Here is a 22,377-nt window from a genome sequence, read left to right on the forward strand (position 1 = left end):
AAATAATAATAATATATACTGTTATACCTATTAGACAACTTTTTTCTTCATGTAGATTTAGCATGTTTACTATAGATTTATTTCTAGCATTGTTTCTGTTTTGAATGGGATTTTTTCCTATTCACTTTTTTAAATTGAGTTTATTGGGGTGACATTGATTACTAAAATTATATAATATAGGTTTCAGGTGTACAATTCTATAATACATATGCATATTATATTGTGTATTCACCACCCCAAGTCAAGTCTCCTCTACTATCTTTTCTATTTAATTGCTGCGGGTGTGTAGGAAAGCCACTAATTTGAATATGTTGATTTTATTTTTGGTCACATAATAGTAATAATAATGATGAAAAATTAGTATTTATTTTAATATTGTGTTAATTTTGATTCACTTGGATTTTCTAGGAAGGTGAACTCATAGCATCTACAAATAATGATTGTCATCTCTTTCTAATATTTTTACTGCCTCTTTATGTCATGCTTTATTGCATTTGCTAGCATTTCTAGGAAACTGCTAAATAGTAGCAGTGTCAGTAGGCATTTTTGTCACATTTTTTTAGTTTAGTGTGTGCTGATTGTGATGCTTATGACTTGTTTCTGGTAGATACCAGTGATCACAAATTCTTCTCATTCCTTCCTGTGCTCTCAAGGTGTTGCTGAAGCATATTCTCTGTTTTACAGAGATAATGGAAACTCAGAAAAGTTCAAGGACTTGAAATGCCTGTTTAGCAGATAAAGCTGATGATTCTAGTGAGCTCTCACTCTGCTCCTAGAACTGTGTAGACTGCTAGCAACCCTGGGTGCATTTGTTCCTTTGCCCTGCCAGGTTCTGGAGTTGCTCCAGGATATTGAGAGGGCCTTGTTGGCTTCAGCAGCTGTGCAGCCATTAGGTCCTTGCTAAGAGAAGTCTTTAGGGAGGAGGAATAGCTATACACGGTAGCACTAAGTTGCAGATCCAGGCTCAAAGTTATTCCATTATACTTTGCTGTCCCTGCAGATATATGTAGTTATTCTAGATGAGCTTCATTTTTTAATGTCATTTATTTTCAGACCTCAGAGGGAAATAGTCGGGTCAGTTGTATTCCTCATTTTCTAGTGCCTTATACCTTATCACCTTTGTAAGATTCTCTCTTGCTTTATTATGTATTTTATTCCTTTTCCCTATTGCCATCCCTCCGTCCCAGTTCTCTTCTGTTTAATTTGTGAGTTTTTTATTTTATGTGTTACTGTGAAACGTGTATTGTTATTTTTGTGCAATATTTTAAATCTGTGTAATGAATCTCACTTGATTTTTCCTGTTCCCCTCAGTGTCTGTTCCCTACTGCTCCATATTGCTGGGTGTGGATGCATTTACCTGCACATTGTCACGCGGGCATCTAGTCTGTTGTATCTGACAGGTGGAGTCCTACACGGAGATGTCTCCAGTTCTCTTCCCCGACTCCTCCAGTGCGAACTTCAGACTTCCTCCAAGTCCCTTCCACAGAGACGCTCCAGTGCACAGCCTTGTGCCGACTGTGTGCAGGGCCTGGTGAGGAACACCTGGAGTGCACACTCAGGGCGGAGCCACCAGGCCCTAGGTGATGTGCACATTTCATTGTGAGAGTCGTGCCAGGTCTCCATCCAGACTGGCTGCCAGTGCCCACTGCCACCCGAGGGCACATTGACTGCTTATTCTGATTTTTTCAGTTTAAAAGATATTTTATGTTGGGGTTGTTTTTTTCTTGTTAATTTTCACAATGTTATTATATTTTCTCAGAAGCAATTCTTTGTCAGTTGTAGACATTCCAAAAATGTCTCCTAAGTTGTCAGCAATCTATTATATTTGTTCATGGAGGTCTGTTTATACAGAGAATTTTAATTTTGATGCGGTCAGATTCATCCATTTCTTATTGTATGGTCTGTGCCTTTGAGTTTTAAGATGTTCTCCCTGCCCTTGACTCCTCCCATCCTCCCTAGTCACTGAGATTCTCTCTGTTAACTTCTTAGCTGAGTTGTAAGCTTTCCTTGCTGCTGCTGTTGCTTTCTTATGCCTTGTCCTGGATTGGAGACTTAGGTCAGGCTGCTTCGAAGCAGAACCTGAGTTGGGGTCCTTGTGCACATGCTGGTTCGGAGAGGTGCAGGGGAGGAGCTGGACAGTGCCTCTGATCCCACAGGGAGCTCAAGTGTGAGTGGCCCCACAGGGTTGTTGCCTTTGTGCTCCCATGATACTCACTGACTGGCTGGGCTCCTACCAGTCCCCACTTCTGTGGGGCCAACTTAACCTCCCATGCATTTCTCCAGAGGAGCTTGCAGTTGTGTGCTGGCAGCCAACGTGCAGGGTGAGTTACCTACCCAGTCATGGAGGTGTGGGCAGGCAGCGGCAGCACCTGCTATACTTGTTGACCCTAGATACTTTGGAACTGTGTGCCTCCAATAGGGTGGTGACTCTGCCCATGTTACCACCCACAGTCTCCACGAAGGACCTGATCGAGACTTGCTGCGCAGCTGGACAGCAGTGGGCCATCGACAATGACGAGTGCCTGGAAGTCCCTGAGAGTGGCGCTGAGGGTGATGTCTGCAGGTAGGGCGGGCACCCAGGGGCAGGCTGAGCTGCCCATTCACCTTCTCCAGATCCCTGCTTGCCTTGGACTGCAGGTCCTGACAGTGCAAGGTGAGCACATGTTTCACCTGCTTCCAGGTGCTCAAGGGCGATTGGATATGGCAGCTGTGGCCCAGTTGGTGAGGCTTTCTGCAGGTGCGGAGAGCCCAAGACTAGACCCCAAAGTAAACTAGCCACATAAATTTATAGTAGGCCTGTTACACATAATCAGGAGTGTATAGTTTGGAGCAAGTGTTAAAGGACCATTGGCACCCAGGAGTAATGGTGTGCTTCTCTAACTGCTGGGCAGGGCTCCATCCACACAGGTTATACTTGCTCAGCTTTGAGCTGGGGAGCTCAGTCCTCTTTCTCTCCCCACTTTGCACCCGAGAGTCTCTAAAAGGGTAGCCTTTCACCATCCTCTTCTACTGCCTGTGCTGATTGTTTCTTCTGTCTCTGGTGTCTCAGCAAAGGCATCATTTACACCCAGGCCAGCCCTGTGCCAGCCCTGGAAGATGTGTTGATCAGCTACTCACCATTTCTTTTTTCTAGCGACACCATCTTTTCCAACCTACTCATTTTTCCAGACAAAGGAAGACAAGGTTCAGATAAGTGATGTGATTCACCCAAAGCCATACAACTCATTGGGAGCATGGCCAGGAGTAGACCTCATGTTTCCTAATGTCCAGCCCACCATACCTCCTTTAGAAACATTTAAATGCTAACCATGTCCCTTTCCTTTTCCTCTGTTGTCCCACCAGTTTGGGGCTATTTAGGAGTTAGAGCATGCACAAGTCACAGTCCTGGAGTTTTGAGCTGAGTACCCCTTATAAGTAGTGCATGCTTACATTCCTGTTGTGATGGGAAACTCACTGCTTCATGGCCAGCCGGTTGTCACTGGATAGCCCTCGCTGGGACATGCTCTTCCTCAAATGGAGCTGAACCCTGCTTTCCCACAACTCCTCCTCTGTGTCCTGGCTCTGCCCTCATGCTGCTGGCTCATCAGCTGCCTCTGCCCCAGGGCAGCCCTACTGAGACTGGGAGGCTTGACCAGGAACACTGTAGGCTACGCTCCTCCATACCAACCAGGATTGGGTTTTCCTGTCTTTCTCAGCCCCATGTGGGGTTTGGAGTGCCAATTCCCCTTTCTCATTGGTCAGGACACACAGTACTGAGAGCAGTGGGGCCCAGGCCTAAAGTCTTCTTGGTTAAGGAGAAACAAACCCATGTGACTCAGTGGGGGCGGGGTGCTGGCCTTGCCAATGCACCTGTCATCAGCACTGCCCTGCTCGTATGGGCTTCCCTTATCTGAGCCTCGGTTTCTTTCCCTGGGAGGATGGGGTGGGTGTTCAGGTGGGGCTGAGGGCACTTCTATTGCAGGACAGCTCAGAAGCACTGCTGCGTGTCCTACCTGAAGGAGAAGAGCTGCATGGCCGGTGTTGTGGGCGCCAAGGAGGGCGAGGCCTGTGGGCTTGAGGACAGCAACACCTGTGGCATCTCCTTGTACCAGGCAAGTCTGACCACACCCTTTGTGGCCTGAGGGTCCTTGAGGGCTGGGGTTTGGGTTCCCCTGTGGGACTCCACAGTGAGGGTGACCCTCTCACATGGGTCAAGGGTCTCTTCATCTGCATAGAGAACATCTGCAGTTATTATATCGACCTACTAATTCACAAAATATTTACTGAACACCAGTGTATGCCAGGCCCTATTTTAGGCATGAGGGATGCAGAAACGTGTAACACAAAAATCCTTGCTCTCTCTGGGTTTTCCTTCTAGTCGGGGAGACAGATGGAGATCAAGGTGAGTATGTTAATGTTCAGTATATTAGAAGGTGATGGTGCCAGGGAGGAAAAACTGAAGAGAGGATAGGGACAAGCTATGTCAGAGATTGGGAGGGTCTGGAGTTTCATCTGCAGTGGCTGGAGATGGCCTCACTGAGAAGGGGATGTTTGAGTAAAATCCTGCAGGAGGAGAGGGGTGAGCTGTGTGGACTTCTGTGGGAAGTATCTTCTAGGCCAGGGGTGTGGAACATCTGGCCCCGGGGCCATATAAGGCCCACAAAATCTTTTGGTCTGGCCCTGCCAAGGCATTAGGGATGAGTTAATTAAATGTTTGATCAAATATAGCAGGCTAATTTTTAAGTTGATAATTTTGTATGGCCCTTGAATGATGTTATAAATATTTGATGTCCCTTGGTAGAAAAAAAAGGTTCCCCACCCCTATTCTAGGCAGAAGGAACAGCAAGTGCAAAGGTCCTGAGGCAAGTATATGCTTGGCATGTGTGAGGAGCAGCAAAGTGGCCTGTGTGGCTGGAGTGCAGTGAGTGAGGAGGAAGTAGTAGGGGCTGAGGCCAGAGAAGTGATTGGGCAGACCCTGTCCAGCATTATAAGGATGGTGGTTTGCTCTCAGTGAGGCGGGAGACACGAAGAGTTTTGAAGGGCATTATCTGGGTCCCTTCTGCAGTTGTGGGGACCGAGAGGGTTCTTCTCCAGGGACAGTGTGGTCAGGATGGAATTAAACCTCACCAGGCAGTCATGGAGCAGAGAGAAGAGGAGGGGGCTTCTAGCAGAGGGAACAGTGTGAGCAGAGGTGCAGAAGCAAGAGCCTGTGGCAACGGGGTTCAGTAGCCTGTGGCAAAGAAGTGCAGCGAGGGCAGGCTGCCAGGAATCCTCTGGCTCTTACATGAAGGACAGTAACTACTGCCGTGAGATATTTTGGGCTCCAGACTGCAGGGCCCTGGGAGGGATTTACAGAAGACCAATTAGTGTGCTAGGGCTCATGTTGGCCTCAGGTGGCAGGGCTAGGGACAAGATGTCAGTTTGGCTGCAAGTAATGGAAAACGCCCTAAACATTTCTTATTCTGTCATATGCTGGTGGTTGCAGGCAGCCAGGCCAGAACTGACAGAATGAGTGGCTCTGTGGTCTTCAGGGACATAGGTTTGTTCTGTCTTGTTGCCCAGCCAACTGGAATATGCTGCCTCCTGGTCCAGAATGGCTGCTTGAGCTCCAGTTAGCAGGTTAGAAGGATGGAGAAAGAGCCCCTCTTTAAATCATTTTTCATTGTGCCATATACACAGAATGTAAAATTGACCATCTTAATTATTTTTTCGTGTATAGTTCAGTGGCATTAAATACACTCACGCTATTGTATAACCATCACCACCATCCATCTCCAGAATTCTTTCATCTTCCCAAACTGAAACCCTGTCCCGTGTAACACTCACCCCCATACCCTTTCCCTCCAGCCCCTGCAACCACCCTTCTACTTTCTGTCTCTATGACTGACTACTCTAGGGACCTCATATGTATGGAATCACAGTCTTTGTCCTGTGTGACCGGCTTATTTCACTGAGACAGTGTCCTCCAGGTTCACTTACAGTGTAGCAGGTGTCAGGATGTCTTTTCTTTTGAAGTTGAATACTATTCCATTACATGTATAGAGCACATTTTGTTGATCCATTCATCTTTTGATGGACATTGGGTTGCTTCTACCTCTTGGCTGTGTGACCAAGGCTGCTGTGGACACAGGTGTGAGAGGAGCCCCTCCTTTGAGGACAGGCTGCTAACAGCACATTAGCTAGAACGTAGGCCAGTGGTCACACCTGGCTGAGAAATGTAGTCTTTATTCTGGAGAGGTCACATGTTCCACTGAAAATTGGGAAGAAGGGAAAGCAGACGTTGGGAGCCAACGCCTGGCTGGTTGTGCAGCAGAGGACGGGGCAGACCAGGGCAGTGGACAGTGTCAGGAGCATCATCAAAAGAGATGTTTAGGGGAGAGAGTGTAAGGAGTTGAAGAGGGATCACAAGCCTGGATGACTGATAGGGACATTTGGAGGAGGGTGACATTTGGGAAATGATTTGGACTTTAATTTTTATCATGGTGGGTTGATTTTTTCTAAAAACAATTGATATTAGGGAAAGGACTTTGGTTACAGAAAAGTTTTGAATCCCATTTTTGTCTGTATGTTGACCCTGACCAGCCTTTTTTGAGCCTCAGCTTGTCCATCTACAAAATGGGGATAATAATATATGTTTTATGGGGTGGTTGTGAGCATCAGAGGTAAGAAAAACTAAGTAATTTATTAAGCACATGGTAGGTCTTGACTAAGTGGAAGTGGTTACTATTAGGTGATACAGGTCTGGAGTACAGGCTATTGCTGTGTAACAGACAATCCCAAATCAAGTGATTCATGACTGGCTTATCTCATGAGGTAGTTTTGCTGACCTGGACCATGCTCAGCTGATCTTAGCTGAGCTCACTTAGGAGGTGTCTGCTGCCAGCTGATGGCTCCACTGGCACTTTATGATTTAGAATGGCTGCAGCTGGGATGACTTTTTCCTACTCTGTGTGGTCTCACAACTTGTAGCAGACTAGCCTTGGCTTGTTTAGTTATTGGTGGGCACGGTTCCAACACAGGAAATAAAGGTGTGCAAGGCCTTTTGAGGCAGGGGCTCAAAACTGGTATATTGTCACTTCTGTCTCATCCTGTTGGCCAAAGCAAGTCGTGAGGTGCAACCAAGAGTTAGAAAATAGTCTCCCTTTTGATCGGAGGAACTGCACTATCACATTGTAAGACAATGGACACAGGGAAGAGGACATGATTGGGACTATCAATCAACCACAGTAGTTTAAACAATTGAAGATTTTTTTAGAGGTGAGCAGTCTGGGACAGGGGTGTAGCTATACAGTAGCTTCAGGAACTCTGGCTTCTATTTTTCTACTCAGTCATCTTTAGCTTTCCCTTCCATCTTGAAGGTCACTTCATGTCCCAAGATGGTTGTTAGAACTCCAGCCACCATATCTGTTCCAAAAAGGAGGAAGGGGCATGTGAAAAGGATGTGCTTTCAAGTCGAGTCAGCCCCAGTTCAAAGCTTTCCTGAAAGCTCTACCCAGTGGTCTCCTAGAATCAGTGTGCTAGCAAAAACAGGGTGGGTGGAGTGGATGTGACTGGGGCTAATTTGCAGTTCTTTTCATAGAGGCCATTGATTAATTATTTCAAAAAACTTGCATTAGCCCTACTCTGAGCCAGACATGGGGAATGGAGAGCACATACTAGAAAGAAGAAACAAGACAAGGTTAGTTCACTCTCATTTATCAGCTCCTCTGCTGAGCCTGACCCAGGCTGCTTCCTGGGGGCTCTCAGTGAGCCCCACAGGCTCACAGACCCAGGGGAATGCAGGTGGGCTCTGGGGGCCAGGCTGTAGCAGTGACTGCATGTCTCCCTCCAGCAATGCTGTGACTGCTGTGGCCTGGGTCTCCGTGTGCGGACTGAGGGCCAGTCATGCGAGTCCAACCCCAACCTGGGCTACCCCTGCAACCACGTCATGCTTTCCTGCTGTGAGGGTGAAGACCCCCTTATCGTGCCCGAGGTCCGCCAGGCTCCGGAGCCTGAGTCTGCACCACAGAGAGGTGGGTGTTGCCTCACCCTGAGCCAGGGTCTATAGGATGTTTGGGTGAGGAGGAGAGAGCTTTTGGGGCTTCTAGCCAATGCTGGGTGACCTTGGCCTTCTGTGGAGACTCTGGGTCCACGGCCATTGTAACATGGGGCACAAGTTCTGCACCACAGAGTTCCTCAGTGGCTGCTGAGAATGGACTGAGGCCTGTCATTTCCAAGATGGTGATTTCATTCAGTTTTCCAAGTACCAATCACTTCACCCACTGAACTACCAACTACCTACTACCTATCACCTTCCACTCTCATCCACGCTTTTATCCATCCATCATCTCACCCATCTCCCACCCATTCTCTGGTCTATTTTGCCATCCATATCTCCACCCACTATACCATTAATTTACCATCCCTCATCTATCCATTCTCACATTCACTCATCCATCCATTCATCTCCCCCACCCATCTGCTTACCTGTTTGCCTACCCATGCACTCACACATTCATTTACTCATCCACCTGTTCACCTACCCATCTGTCTATCCATCCATCCATCCATCAGTCTGTCCGTCCATCGGTCTTTCTATCCATCTTATTTGTTTGTCCGTCCATCCATCTGCTCATGTATTCACCACCCCCAAACCTTTAATGTATACATCATTCACTTACCTTTGTTCATCCATCCTCCATTCCTCTCACCTATGCCATTCTTGTGTCCTCAGGGAACAGGGTATAATTGGTATGGAGAATGCATTTGTAAATGTTGCCCCACTTGTCTGGTCAGCCCCTTCAGGCTAGCACTGCCTTTTATGCCTATACTAGAGGCCCAGTGCATGAAATTCGTGCATGGGGAGGGGGGGATGTCCCTCAGCCTGGCCTGCACCCTCTCCAATTCAGGACCCCTCGGGGGATGTCCGACTGCCGGTTTAGGCCCAATCTCACAATCCAGGACCACTGGCTCCTAACCACTCACCTGCCTGCCTTCCTAATGCCCCCAACTGCCCTCTCCTGGCAGCCTGGTCACTCCCAATGGCCCTCCCCTGCCGGCCTGGTCACCCCCGACTGCCCTCCCCTGCTGGCCTGATTGCTCCTAACTGCTCTCCCCTGCTGGCCTGATCACCCCTAACTGCCTCTGCCTCGACTCCCATCACCATGGCTTTTTCTGGAAGGATGTTGGACGTCCGGAAGATGGCGAGTCAACCCAGTCTAATTAGCATATTACCCTTTTATTAGTATAGATTCTGAGCCTGGACCTGTGCTTGTCCCAGAAGAGTCACTAGCAAATGACTGAAGGAATGATGGGTTTGTTTGGTGGCCCCCCTTCACCACCAGACCACGAGTTCTCTGAGGACTGATCAGACCTGTGCCCTTACCCTCTCTATCCTTACCTGGCACTGGTCCCCAGAAGCCATAGGGGGACCAGTGTGTGTGTGTGGGGGGGGGGGTGCGGGGAGGGAGCTCCAGGTACCAGTGTGGGCCCTGGAGCCTGCGTTTGCTCCTGCCTGAGGGTCAGGAGCCAGGTCTTAGAGCTTCCAGTCCTCAGTGTCCCTGGGATCTCCTCCCTCGTGTGCCTTCCATGTACTGTGATCATTGTTTCAGCTGCCAGGTTCAGCCTCTGTCACCCTATCTAAGACTATCTCCTGGACTCAGGGCCATTAGCCTTCTTTGTGCCTCTGGGCCAGCAGGAGCCCAATCAAGGTGTGCCAATGAGTCAGCAGGTGGTCTTTATGGAGCTGGGCCTGCACCCCTGAGGCTGGTGTCATGAAAGCCCTGGCTGGCCACTTCTGCAGGTGTTCATACATTCTGCCTTGACCAGCCAGGGACCAGGTGCCCAGGAGGGTTCCAGAAGCACAGGCCTAGTCTTTTCTACAGCTGTGTGGACCATCTAGGGCACCTGTGGGCCCGTCCTGGGCACTTCAAGGATTGGGAAATGAAAATCCCAGAGGTGGTCCTAGCAGCAAGGTTAACGTATGGTCCTTGGAGTCCAGCAGACTGGTTGGAATCCCAGATCCACTGTTCTCAGCAAGTCATGGGCCTTCTTGGAGACTTTGTCAGACACAGATTCTTCTCTCCTCCTCACTCCCTGCGGGGAGGGATGGCAGGATGCTCATCAAGGCCTTGTGGTTCCTGACCCTGTTACTGTCGCCATGTTTTCATAGTCCAGATGAGGAAGCCTCACTTTGCCCTTGTGCAAAGTGGGTCCTTGGCATAGTTGGGTCTACCAGTAGACTCCTGTTTTTGACCTGGGCTCTGGTGTACTGGATTTGACCAGACCCGGTCAATCCCTGGGTCTCTGTCATGATAATGCAAGACAGTGGAAATATGGGCATGGGAATTAGATGCCTGCTGTCCATGGGAATTAGATGCCTGCTGTCCATGGGAATTAGATGCCTGCTATCCATGGGAATTAGATGCCTGCTGTCCAAAGTCAGGGGTTCCTGGGAGAAGACCTTGTATCCTGTGGGTACAAAGTTTGCTGGATGTGATGGTGGGCCCAACAGAAACCTGGGTCTCCCAGCAGGACAGGGCAGTGGCAAGCATATGGAGGGTAGACCAGGCCAGGGGAAGCTGACAGGACAGAGGGACTGGCCGGCCTCAGCAGCCAGCATGGGCACAAAGGCTGGCCAGTCCAAGGAAGTGCCACATGATGAGGTTAAATCTAGGGGCTGCTTGAGCATGGGTATAAAGGCCAGGGTAGCAACCATAAGTCTGGTTCAAGGTAAAATTTGGGAGGAAGTCCAGCTTCCGGGGTCAGAGGGTAGACACAGGGCCAAGAAGGGTCCAGAGCCAGAAGTTCGTGTTTCTCTCCTTCAGTGACTAACTGGTGGGTAACCTGGGCCTCAGAGGACACAATTGGCAGGTCAGGTCAACCTGGGTGCCAGTCCTACTCAGGTGACCTTGTGCAAATCAGTATGCACCTCCGAGCTTCAGCATCACTGCTGCTTGGAGGATTATTGTGAGAAATGTGCTGATGAAGTGGGCTGAGCATGAACCCTGCAGCATGACCAGCAGCTTGCCCAGCAGAGCTGGGCACAGGGTCATAGGGCTGAAACATCAGCCATCACGACCCTCCTGTAGGTGCCAGGCCTGGGCTGATTGGGCTGGAGCTTAATGTAAATGCCTTCAATATGAAACATGTTCTTCAGATGTGAGCATATGCAGTTGCTCCCTTGAGGGGCTTGGTGGCCTGGTGCTGGCAGACAGAGTTGGGGCCCCAGACTGACATGGAGAGTGGAGGGGTTTCTGGCCTCTCCCTTTTCCATGACTGTATATCAAGAGCTTTCTAAGGCAGCTCAGCCCTAGAAGCTTTCTCTCCCACTCTCACCGGCTCCCCAATGCAGCCTGGAAGGCATGGAGAGACCTAATGCTGTTCAAAGTGACACAGCTGGGAAAGCCTGAGTGATGGTTCAGATCTTAATCTGATGGAATCCAGTTTTGGGGCCCTTTCTGTTGCTAGGTGTTGTCCTCCCTGATGTCCCTGAGGTCAGAGGTCTGAATCCTATTTATCACTTTAGCCAAAGCTTCCTGAGGGCTTTTGTGGACCTGGCTCAGATGGGTTCACTCTTATTGCTGTGGTTTGTCCACCCACCCATCCTTCATCCATCCATCCACCCATCTTTCATCCATGCACATTGCCTCAACTGGGCATGCAGAGTTCTGATGAGGACCTGCACTGATTTTCGGGGGGCCTGAAGTCTCAACCACCTGCTGGGGCCAACCCAGCTCCCATCGTGAGCACTGACTCCTGCCCAGTTTCAGAGGTGCAGTTGGGGAGCCGGGAGGCCCTGTCACTGGGCATGGAGACTGAGCTGCCCAATAGCCTGCTCGGTGATGACCAGGATGAGTGCCTGCTCCTTCCGGGGGAGCTTTGCCAGCACCTCTGCATCAACACTGTGGGCTCTTACCACTGTGCCTGCTTTCCCGGCTTTTCACTGCAGGATGACGGCCGTACCTGCCGCCCAGGTAAGCACCTGGACAGTCCAGGCCCAGGGCTGATCTTGCCGGGCATTGTGGTATTCCAGGGGACCATGGGGTACTTCTCCTGCCACCCCACACATTGGAACCTGCAGGATCTGGGGGTCTCTGGTGGTGGGCTTTGTGAGCCAGGCAGATAGGCTCCTTTCCGGAACTGTCTACAGCAGGGGTGGGCAAACTTTTTGACTCGAGGGCCACAATGGGTTCTTAAACTGGACCGGAGGGCCGGAACAAAAGCATGGATGGAGTGTTTGTGTGAACTAATATAAATTCAAAGTAAAGGAGCGGAGGGGAGAGCAAGAGAACCGGATAGAACAGCCGGATCCGGCCCATGGGCCATAGTTTGCCCACGGCTGGTCTAAAGGGTACACCCGGTGCCCTGCTCTGGGTTCGGGTGCAGAGCTAGGACCCAAGCCACATAGGCTCCCATCAACCTAGTCTGTGTCCCCAGTGTGGGGCCCATGGTGGTTAAGCCCCAATAGGTAGCCTAGAAGGTTGCCACAGCCCCAGTCTGGGGGGACTTTCTCTCTGCCAGCTTCCAGAGATAGATTTGTCGGTCTAGAAATTCACTCCTCTTCTTCCTTGCCTCCTCTGTCCTAAATATCTTACCTAAAGTGAGATTGCTACCTAACGTACGTTGCTTCCTGAGCCTCAGTTTCCTCTCCTGTGAAATGGGTGGGGAGGATTTAAATGAGGCAATTCCTGTCAAGTGCTGGCATGGGGCCTGTTAGAGCCTGTGTCCTTGCTGAAGATGTGAGACAGACCTTCCCTCCTATCTGCTCTGCCTGGGACAGACAATGGCCACCCACAGCCAGTGGCTGCAGAGGAGTCTGCACTGAGGTCAGAACCCACCCAAGTGGCCCCCAACACCATCCTGCTACCACGGCCACAACCCAACACCTGCAAAGGTAAATTGTGTCTGGGGATGGGTCTGGCCATGTGCAAGATGGGGTGCTTCTGCCTGGGGGGTTGGTTGGTCTTGCCTATCTGAACTCAGTGTAGTTGAGGAGGTGAGAGTTGTGGGGAGGGTCAGCCGGGGTGAGAGAGGATATGAGAATAAAGGACAGCCTGGGTGATTGTATGTGACCCCAAGCAAGCCTATTAGCTACTATTTTGTTCTTTGTTCCTGTGAAATTGAGAGGATACGTTCTTGCTTGTGGAACTGTTGTGCAGACAGTAATGTGTAAAAGCTTTTTTTTCTGCTCCTCTCTTCCTTGGTCCTGCTCTCTGCATCTGCTCTGTATTCTCTTTCTATCTCCTCCTCAATCCCATCCCTATTTCTTGAGGGAAGTTTTGGTGTCCAAGTGGTGGTGGTGGTGGTGGTGGTGGGAGATCGAGTCCATTATCTCAGACACAAGCTGAGGTATAAGCCAATTTAATAGTGAACTTGGAAAAGGGGGCAGGAGTGAGGCTCCTTGGCTCCAGTCCCTACGCCTGTAGGATAGAGCCAGAAGTGATGAGCCTGCTCTGATTTCTGTGCATTTCCTCTCAGACAATGGGCCTTGCAAGCAGGTGTGCAGCATTATTGGAGACAGAGCCATGTGCTCCTGCTTTCCTGGCTATGCCATCATGGCGGATGGTGTGTCCTGTGAAGGTGAGTACCATGAGGGTTACCCTCATACCTGTGCAAACCTGAGTTTCCTGTGGTCAGGGCCCCAGGGTGGAGATCGGACAAACAGAATGAGGGAGGTGGTCCGTATCTAAAACTTGGAAGATTAGTGAGGGAACAGGTTTGGCTACTTTGATGAAGAGCCCCAAATAGCTTACCCAGAGATTCCTCTCATGTCACCATGCACAGGTGTTCGTGCAGTCCGGGGTGGACACACAGATTGGCCAGGACCCCACACCTCTTTTGTCATGTCTGCTGTTCTCTAGAGCAGTGCTTCCCACACTTGAGCGTACACCAGAGCCAGCTGGAAGCCTGGAGACAGCATGGACCCTGAGAGTTCTGTAGAATCCCCAGAGAGCTTCACCCAGTAGGTCTGGAGTGGGGCCTGAGAATTTGTATTTCTCACCAGACTCCAACTGCCCTGTCCTTGAAGGTTGCCTGTTTGCATGACCAAAGTCTATTCTGACCACATTGTCCCTGTTCCAGCCACGGGTGGAGAGAGGGAAAGGGCGTGCACACCCAATTACTGTAGGGCAGGACCTGGAAGTGGCATTCACCCTTCCCATTTGCCTCTGATGGGGAGCAAGACTAGGGAGTAAGAGTCCCAACTGGATGGCACGTACTCAGTTCTGTTACTGAAACCAAGGAGGGGAGAGTGGATGTTGGTGACAATTACCTACCTTTGTCATGAACAAAGGGGTTGAAGAGGTTCCAAAAGCATGTCCCTTTCATGCCTTCAACCCTGCTAGGTCTGGATCTTGTCTCAGTGGGGCCTCTGTCAGCCAGCCTTCCTCCTGTGAGATGGGGCATTGGGCCCAATACCTGCTGGGTGGTTTCCACAGTGAATGGTGCCTTGGGAACAACCTGAGAGGCCTCAAGACTGCACCTCTTCATGTCTTGAGTCAGGACAGACATGGAACAGGCACATGGTCTAAAACACACTTCAGTTCAGGATCAAATTCAGGAGAGGTGTCCCTGGTGGGTTTTGGGGGGACCACGATTAAATCTGTCCAGGAAAATACCCACATCCCTGCCAGAAGCAGAAACCCATATCTAGGCCCTCGGCTGAGATAGTTTTCTGATTTGTATGAAAACCATCCAGTGCCCAGAGAAGACATGAGACATACCCAGGGCACACAGCATGGTGACAACCGGCAGGCCTTGATCTCAGGTGGTAGGGTCAGATCTCAGGTACTCTCTGGGCTTTGTTCCCCATCTCTTGGGGTCTTGAAGACAGAATGTATCACTCCTGGGCTGGGATTCTTTTGGGCCTGGCCAGGCTGCAGGCCAGTGTCTGCGTCTCTCCAGGTCTCCCTCCTCTGCAGAGTCCCCGGCAATAAAGGCTGTGGGTTCCAGGCCAGAGGTTGCAGACAGGCATTCTGAGTGTGCAGCTTAGCCAGCAGGGGAGTCCTGCTGGGCTCTATCCTATTTAAAATAATCAAATGAGTCCCCAACCATGAAAACCTCAAGAATTTTTTAAAAAATGTCCAGATTTCCGTTTTCTCTTGAAACTTTGTAAAAACTGCCCACAAGGGGCCCACAGCTCAGTCCCTCTGAATAGAGCACAGGCCCTGCAGTGCCTGCAGAGCCTCTTCTGGCTCCTCCTCCCATTATGTTGCCAGCCTGACCTCCAAGCACTTGAGTTTGCAGCCCCTGCTTGTGTGGCCCCCAGGCTGTCTGTGGAGGTGAGCACCTCAAGGATGTGGGGGCAGACAAACTCTGCCTCTGCCCACTTTGATAGTTGGCAGGCAGGCTGCTTACCCGCTCTGACCCTGACCTTACCACCTGTCCTTACTGGGATTCTAGCTTTGACTGTACAAACTCAGACTTGGGCCCAAAGCCCAGAGGTACCACTGATGGGCTGGGAGGTCCCCAGCTGGTGCCGCCCCTCTCTAGGCCTCAGTTTCCCTGTCTGTGACTGGATGCTCCGTGACAGGCTATGCCCTCTAATGGCCCTTCTGTTTTTCCTTCTGCGGCTGTCACTAGACCGAGACGAGTGCCTGCTGGGTGCTCACGATTGTAGCCGGCGACAGTTCTGTGTGAACACCCTGGGATCCTTCTACTGTGTCAACCACACAGTGCTCTGTGCCCAGGGCTTTATCCTCAACGTGCACAGGAAGTGCGTGGGTAAGCGAGAGCCCCTGCTGCCGCTCTGCGCCACACCAAGCCCATCACATGCTCCAGGGCCTGCCCTCTGCACTTGAGCTCTCAGCACAGCTGGCTCCCCATGTCATGTCCTGCGTGTCCTGGTGTCCTGTCCTGTTTCTCCACCGACGCCCCTGGGAGGCTGCTTTCCCCAAGGACCTGCCTGAGAGTCAGAAAACTCTAATGATGTATGACTTGGCTGGGTCACTGGAACAAGGAGGTCAGACCTGTGGGCAGCAGGAGAGAGTGTGTGAGGTCTGGAGGCAGGGGCCTGGGTGTGAAGCAGGACCCTCTAGTATCCCTCTGGCCTTGGATAAATGACTTCCATTTTCCAAGCCGCAGTTTGTTTATCTCTAAAAAGAAGGCACTGAGGGCCCCGATCCTCCTCAGAGGTTATATTACCTGTGTGTGTGGTACAGCAGCGGCTGGGCATAGTGACCATGTGATCGCAGCTGCTGAGATTGCCCTTAGATGTATCCAGACTCCCCTCCAGAGGTGAATGGACGAAGCCAGATCTGAAAGACCAGCTTTGCACCCCAGCGTAGTGTTCATTTGCTATGTTACCATGAGCCATGGGGCTCTCCTCTGAGACTGTTTCCTTCCCTCTAACCTCAGAGCTTGGAGGACTGGGCAGGGCTGGTGCCTCATTCCTGCCTGCACATGGTGCTTGGTAACAGCTTGTCCTACCTGCCTCGCAGTGCCTGTGTAGCTGGGCGCTGGGGCTCCCAGTGTGCTCTTTGGCCAGCGAGGTGGGTGGACTTGATGTTGACCCATATCTGGAGGAAACGTTATAGACCCGAAGTCACAGGGACTTAGGCAGACTGGGAATTGCTACGGAAGAGACAGGCCAAGGGAGAGGCCATCCTAGCTGTGGGTCTGCATGTGCCTCCTGTTTGCACCTGCCTCCAAGGACGGCTAGGACTTGCTGGTAGAAGGAACAACTCACACAAAGGTGTGGTGTGGTGGTAGGAATAGTGCAGGTGCGATCTGGGCACCTGTCCAGAGCCCAATCCGTCGTCTGTGTGTTTGGGGACCATATACAGGCTGAACATGTTTGTTCCCTCGCCCTCTGCTGCTGGTCTGATAGGCCGTGGTGCTGGGCTGTGCAGCCACTGCAGACATGTTTGCCCTGGCCTCCAGCCATCGGCACAACATGTGCCCTCCACGTGCTTGCCAGTGGTTGGGCAGCTCTTCCTGTCTGGGCTGTGTGTGTGTGCGTGTGTGTGTGTGTGTGTGTGTGTGTGTGTGTGTGTGTGTCTGGGAAGGCGGGTCCCAAGCCTGGCAGCACCCCTCCCAGGATGCCTGCCTGCTTGCCATGGCGAGGAGTACAGCTCCGCTGGCTGCCTGGAGAAGAGACCATGTGCTAAAAGAGGTGCTGGGCAGCCAGAAAGCAGGCTCTGGGATTAAAGGAGCAAAGGTCCATTTCATTTATCAAGTTTATGAGTGCACATTTTCACTCATCTCTTCTCTCCTTACTCATCCTGCACAGACTTCTCAGGGTTTCTTCTTTGTCCTCCTCATCCACTCACATGTTCATCTTATCTGTTACAATCATTCTTTCCATCATTCTTCAACCACAAATGTGTACTTGTATCTTCTGCAGTTCACTTGTTAGCTCCAGGCATGTTTGTTAACCCCAGCCGGGAGATGGGAAACTGGTGCCCAGATGAAGATAGTGTTTGCTGCAGCCAGACTGCCTGGGTTAAAACCCTGGTTCTGCCACTTTCTAGTTATAAGACCTTAGACATGTCATTTAACCTCTCTGAGCCTCAGTTTCCTCCCCTGTGAAATGAGATAGTAATAGCACCCACCTCAAAGGGTCGCTGTGGAGATTAAATGTGTAGAATTTACAAGTATTTGATGTCATTATTGTGATTCAATACATGTGTTATACTGAGGCAGCCCGCTCAGGTAGTGAGTTTTCAATCACCAGAGGTAAAGTAGGACAGTGTTGGGTGGTGCCAAGTCCAGAGGACCTGTAATGGACATGTGATCTCTGTGAGCACTCCCCTATGCCTTGCTGTTTGCCTTTTGTGCCTTGCCCTTTAAAAACTGTCTGGGCTCCTGGGAAAAGTGTCCAAGGTGGGCTGGGCTTTGAGAAGATAGGAGGGGAGCAGTCGCCAGCTCTGGGGCCTAGCCCACAGCAGGGGAAAGGGCACAGTTCTGGGCTGGGCCCTCAGGGATCTGTTCTTGCTGCTGCACATGCAGACTGTGTGGCTTTGGTCCAGCCACATCCCCTCTGGGAGACCTGTGGCAGAATGACAGTTCCTGTGCACTGCCTGGTGCCTGGCAAGCCTCAGTCAGTAGTGTCTGCTGTTGTTCACACCATGATTCCTCCCAGGATCTTGGCTCCTGTCTTGGCTCCTGGGCTCCGGTGTCTCTAGGGTCCTGGGAATATGTCTCCCTCTGTTAATCCATCCTGCAAATCAGAAGTTCTTATTTTGCCAACCAAGCCTTCCTTGGAAGCCACTGATCCAGAACTCTCTCTTTTCCTACCCCATCCCCATCCAAACCAGGGTTCGCCTGGCCTTAACCATTTGTTTCACCTATGAGTTTGGGAGAGTCTCTTTGCCCACAGCCCTGCCTCCCTCCTCTCCACCTGGTCCCATCATCCTTGTGGACCCGACTCAGATGTAGCTCCTCCTGAGCAGAGACTTACAGTTTGGTCCCGAGTAGATGGTGCTCTGCCCTGGGTCTGGAGACAGCTTTCTTCCCGAGTCGCCTCCCTGCCTTTCCTGTCTGCCCTGCCAGGCTGACAGTTCCTTGAAGGCAGGGGCTGTGGTGACACTCCCACTTGACCACCTGGACCTAGCACCACAGAACAGGCACTAGTGAATGTGTGTCCAGGAGTGACAATCAGTGAGTGACTGCCCCCACCAGGCACAGCTTGCAGGCTGGCACTGCCATGTGTCTGTGTGTCCTCGCACCAGACCTGTGGTGATGCCAGAGTTGGGAACTCTCCACAGGCTCTTGTCCTTGTTGCTGCTGCTTCTCTCTCCCTTCCCCACTGCTCATCTGGGAGTCAATCCTTGGCCTCTTCCTTCTGTGCCCTGTCCACCCAGATGAGTCCAGCAGCTGCCCGCTCTCAGATTAGTACCTCTATGTAGACCCCTTCAGTGAACTCAGAGGTGTGTCTCCAGCTGCCTCTTGACTCAAATTCACTGTGGCCTCAGGGCTCCCGTCCTTCCCCTGTGAGCCTGCTTCTCCTGGCCACCCTGTCCTAGGTGCTAGTGTTCACCTGTCGCCTACTTGGCCAGGAAGCTTTGCAGACCTCTTGGCTCCTCTTTTTCTCTCACCTTATCTCAGTTACTGGTAGATCCTGTTGGTCCCATCTTCACTGTATTTTTCAGAACCGACTGCTTTTCCTTACCTCCATGGATGGCAGTCCAGCATCTCCTAACAGCTTCCATTTTCATCCCTGGAGTATTCACACCCAGCCAGCTCCTACCCCCTTCTACATCCCCTAACACTGTTCTCTACCCTGCAGGACATCCCTCCTGGCTGGCCCTTGGGCCTGCCTAGCAGGCCTCTTCAGTGCTCTGGCATTGGCTCTCCCTTCTGCCTAGAATATCTGCTGGGCTCATTCTGTCACTTCTTCAAATGCTTGCTCAAATGTCCTCTTCTTTGAGGACCCTCCCCTGACCTCCTACTTAATGTGATGTGTGCCCACCCACCCTCAGCACTCCTCCTCTCCTTCACCCACAGTGCTCATGACTGCCATTCCTATTACACGTCTGCTTACACAGCCATTGGGCCTCCAGTTTTTGAGTGTCCCCAGGATGGCAGGTTCATCTGTTTTGTTCACCATGAATCCCTGGTGCCAAGAACAGTGCTTGTTGGCACATGGCAGGTACTCAGTAAATCTCTGTCCAATGAATGGATGCTTAGACAGGTGGATGTCAGCACTGTACTACTCTGGGTAGTGAGTACCTTGAGGGCAGTGCTGGCTGCACTCAGCCACCACCTGGGAAGCACCCTGTATGCAGTCTCTGATGGCATCACTCTCCCTGCAGACATCAACGAGTGTGTGACGGACTTGCACACGTGCAGCCGGGGCGAGCACTGCGTGAACACAGTAGGCTCCTTCCGCTGCTACAAGGCTCTCACCTGCCAGCCGGGCTACACTCTCGAGGAAGGCGAGTGCGCAGGTGAGGACAGGTCTGCAGGCCTTCCCCTGATCTGTCGCCTGACCTGCTGTCGCCACCCTCCCACCCCCTTCAGACCCATCCCTGACCTGCCCAGAGTCACGCGCTCCCAGCACTTAGGTTTTATGCCTCTGGGAAGACTCCACAAGTGATGGTATTTGAGGCAGAGGGGGTGTCTGAGGCCGATGCGGTAGGCTAGGATATGCTCCTGGCTTTGCTACCATCGCTGGTGTCTGGGTGCCACTTATCCCCTTGCCATGCCTCAGTTCCCATTTGTATGTTGGGGTGGAGCTCCATGGATCACTTCTATCCCTTTTACTGGAAAATTCTAGCTTCCTAGAAGGAGGGAGAAGTTTCACTGAACCTCTTCCTGTGCCTATAGGGTTCTGGGTGGCAGGGACATGTGGTAGGCATGGTGTCCTTGTTCCTGATCTCCTGGTGAGGGACATGAGGCCACACAGGCAAACAAGAAGATGGCAGAGCAGTCTTGGCTGGGTGCTCTATTAGGTGGGGATTCAGAGGGGGCCCCTGTGGAGGTAAAGTCAGAGTGGAGATCTACATAATGAGAAGCTCTTGGGAAGGGTGTTTTATGCAGGGGAACAGCAAGTGTGAGGTCTTTTGAGAGGAGAGAGATCTTGACACAAAGAACAGAAAGAGAATTTTGAGGTTTGGAGCAACCATGCCAACAGCTTGGAAGGAGGGCACAAGGTCCGCAGACCCTGTTAGGAAAGGAGCTTGGAGTCTGTTTCACATGTGATATGAAGCATTTTGTTTTTAACTGAAAATGTCCAGAAGAACATCACCAGGGAGGGAAGACCTCCTGAAACGCTTGTTTGTTACAAGTCCCTGAGGATGATGAGAAGGAGCCCTGAGGTTGGGTGTGAGCTCAGGGAGGTGGATTAATACAGTCCTGTCTGGCTCTAAGCTCATCGCGGAGTTGGAGGTTGGGTGAGCTAGGAGGAGAAATGAGCCCAGCCTCCTCTGCCTATCTGAGTGCACACCCGTGACCACGCACAAGGGCAGATGCAGATCCAGGGACATACCCTCTTGAAGAAGCCAGACACCTGGGGAGGGGTGCCACCTCCCTGGACATGCCCCAGCATCCCCTAACCCTCTCTCAGCTCAGGCTTGCTGGGCTCCGTGGAGTGTGGAGAGGCTGCCTCTCAAGCACCAGGTGGTAATCAGATGGGGGCTGTGCATGTTCATGTCCAGCTGCCTGGAACACAGTACAGGGCCCCCTAGAGACTGGGCTGCTATGGGAAAGTGGTGGAAGCTTTGGAAACTAGAGAGGGGATGGAGGGACAGAAGACATACAGACTCATGGGCGTTAGTCTGGCAGTCAGTGAAGCCTAATGAGTTTTGGCCTGCCCTTAATTCTGTGTCACCTTTCTGCTCTGCCTGTTTCCTGGTCTGTAAAAAGTGGCCTGATTTCCTGCTGTGCAGGAAGCACGGGAAAGTAGAGGGTCAGTGCTGGGTAAGCCAAGGAGCACTGTGCAGAGGTGGGGGCCTATTCACCTGCTCAGTGTCATAGTAGGTAGGGGCAGCAACTCCATCCAGGTCTGGTAGCTCCATCCTCAGAAGACATGAGCCTTGCTACTGCCAACGCCACTTCTAGAGAAGCCTGGGCACATAGCCTTAGGGATCTGAGCTCAGGTCCCCATTTTTGCCTACCCAGGGAAGCTTGGGGCAGTGGTTAAGGGTGCAGGCCCAACCAGCACCCACTAGCTATGGAACCATGTCTGTGCTTCGGCTCCCCCTGTGTAAGAAGGGGCTTGCCATAGCCCCTACTTCCTAGGGTTGTTGTGAGCATTAAGTTGATAAATACATCTGCGTACTGGGGACAGTGCCTGGTACCATGGAAGAGCTCAGTAAATACGGTGATGTCATTATTTCATTGTTATTGGGTGTGGGCTGGCAGTGACAGTGCTCTGCCCGATTCCCATGATGCAGAATACCTTAGTAACCATCAAGTTCATGGTTGGATATGCGGGCAAGGGCCCACCAGCCTGCCAGCCCCTGACTCCCTGCCTCTGTGCCAGATGTGGATGAGTGTGAGCTGGGCACACACAACTGCCAGGCGGGCTTCACGTGCCAGAACACCAAGGGCTCCTTCTACTGCCAGGCACGGCGCTGTATGGAGGGCTTTCTCCAGGACCCCGAGGGCAACTGCGTGGGTGAGTGGGGTGGAGAGCGCCCTGCCCTGGGTGTCTTTCGAAAGTGTCATGGGCCAGGGACTCTGAGGGTTTAGAGATCAAGGAGATCTGGCTTGCTGTTCTTAAATCGCCCAGCCCCAGGAGTCACCTGCAGATCAGAAGCTCTTTTCCTGAGCTGTTAAACCTTGGCTGAGTTACTTCTCTAGTCCTCAGTTTACCCATCTGTGGGGTTGGACTGGATGAATGTGTACCCAGTTTCTTTCAACCCAGTTAATAGGGAGGATATATTTTATATCTTGACATGGCGCGCGCGCGCTCACACATACACACACACACACACACACACACACACACACACACACGACTGGAACGTAAGCCTC

The 22,377-nt window shown here is 51.4% G+C and overlaps 1 protein-coding gene across 6 annotated transcripts in view; it reads left to right on the forward strand.

Moving 5' to 3' along the window:
- Window positions 1-22,377, forward strand: part of FBLN2 (fibulin 2) — a 115,566-nt gene that overhangs the window by 72,719 nt on the left and 20,470 nt on the right. For 3 of the 6 annotated variants that reach the window (XM_080654513.1, XM_080654510.1, XM_080654512.1), the window contains exons 3-11: window positions 2,452-2,563; window positions 3,962-4,091; window positions 7,811-7,991; window positions 11,724-11,933; window positions 12,740-12,853; window positions 13,438-13,539; window positions 15,541-15,681; window positions 19,713-19,847; window positions 21,884-22,018. In XM_080654513.1, the coding sequence (XP_080510639.1) occupies window positions 2,452-2,563; window positions 3,962-4,091; window positions 7,811-7,991; window positions 11,724-11,933; window positions 12,740-12,853; window positions 13,438-13,539; window positions 15,541-15,681; window positions 19,713-19,847; window positions 21,884-22,018 (1,260 nt within the window). Of the gene's footprint in view, window positions 1-2,451; window positions 2,564-3,961; window positions 4,092-7,810; window positions 7,992-11,693; window positions 11,934-12,739; window positions 12,854-13,437; window positions 13,540-15,540; window positions 15,682-19,712; window positions 19,848-21,883; window positions 22,019-22,377 lie in introns of all 6 variants that reach the window. The other 3 variants (XM_080654509.1, XM_080654511.1, XM_080654514.1) reach the window with 3 other exon arrangements.

The sequence above is a fragment of the Plecotus auritus genome, assembly GCF_963455305.1.
Source record: "Plecotus auritus genome assembly, chromosome: 2".
Classification (NCBI taxonomy): domain Eukaryota; kingdom Metazoa; phylum Chordata; class Mammalia; order Chiroptera; family Vespertilionidae; genus Plecotus; species Plecotus auritus.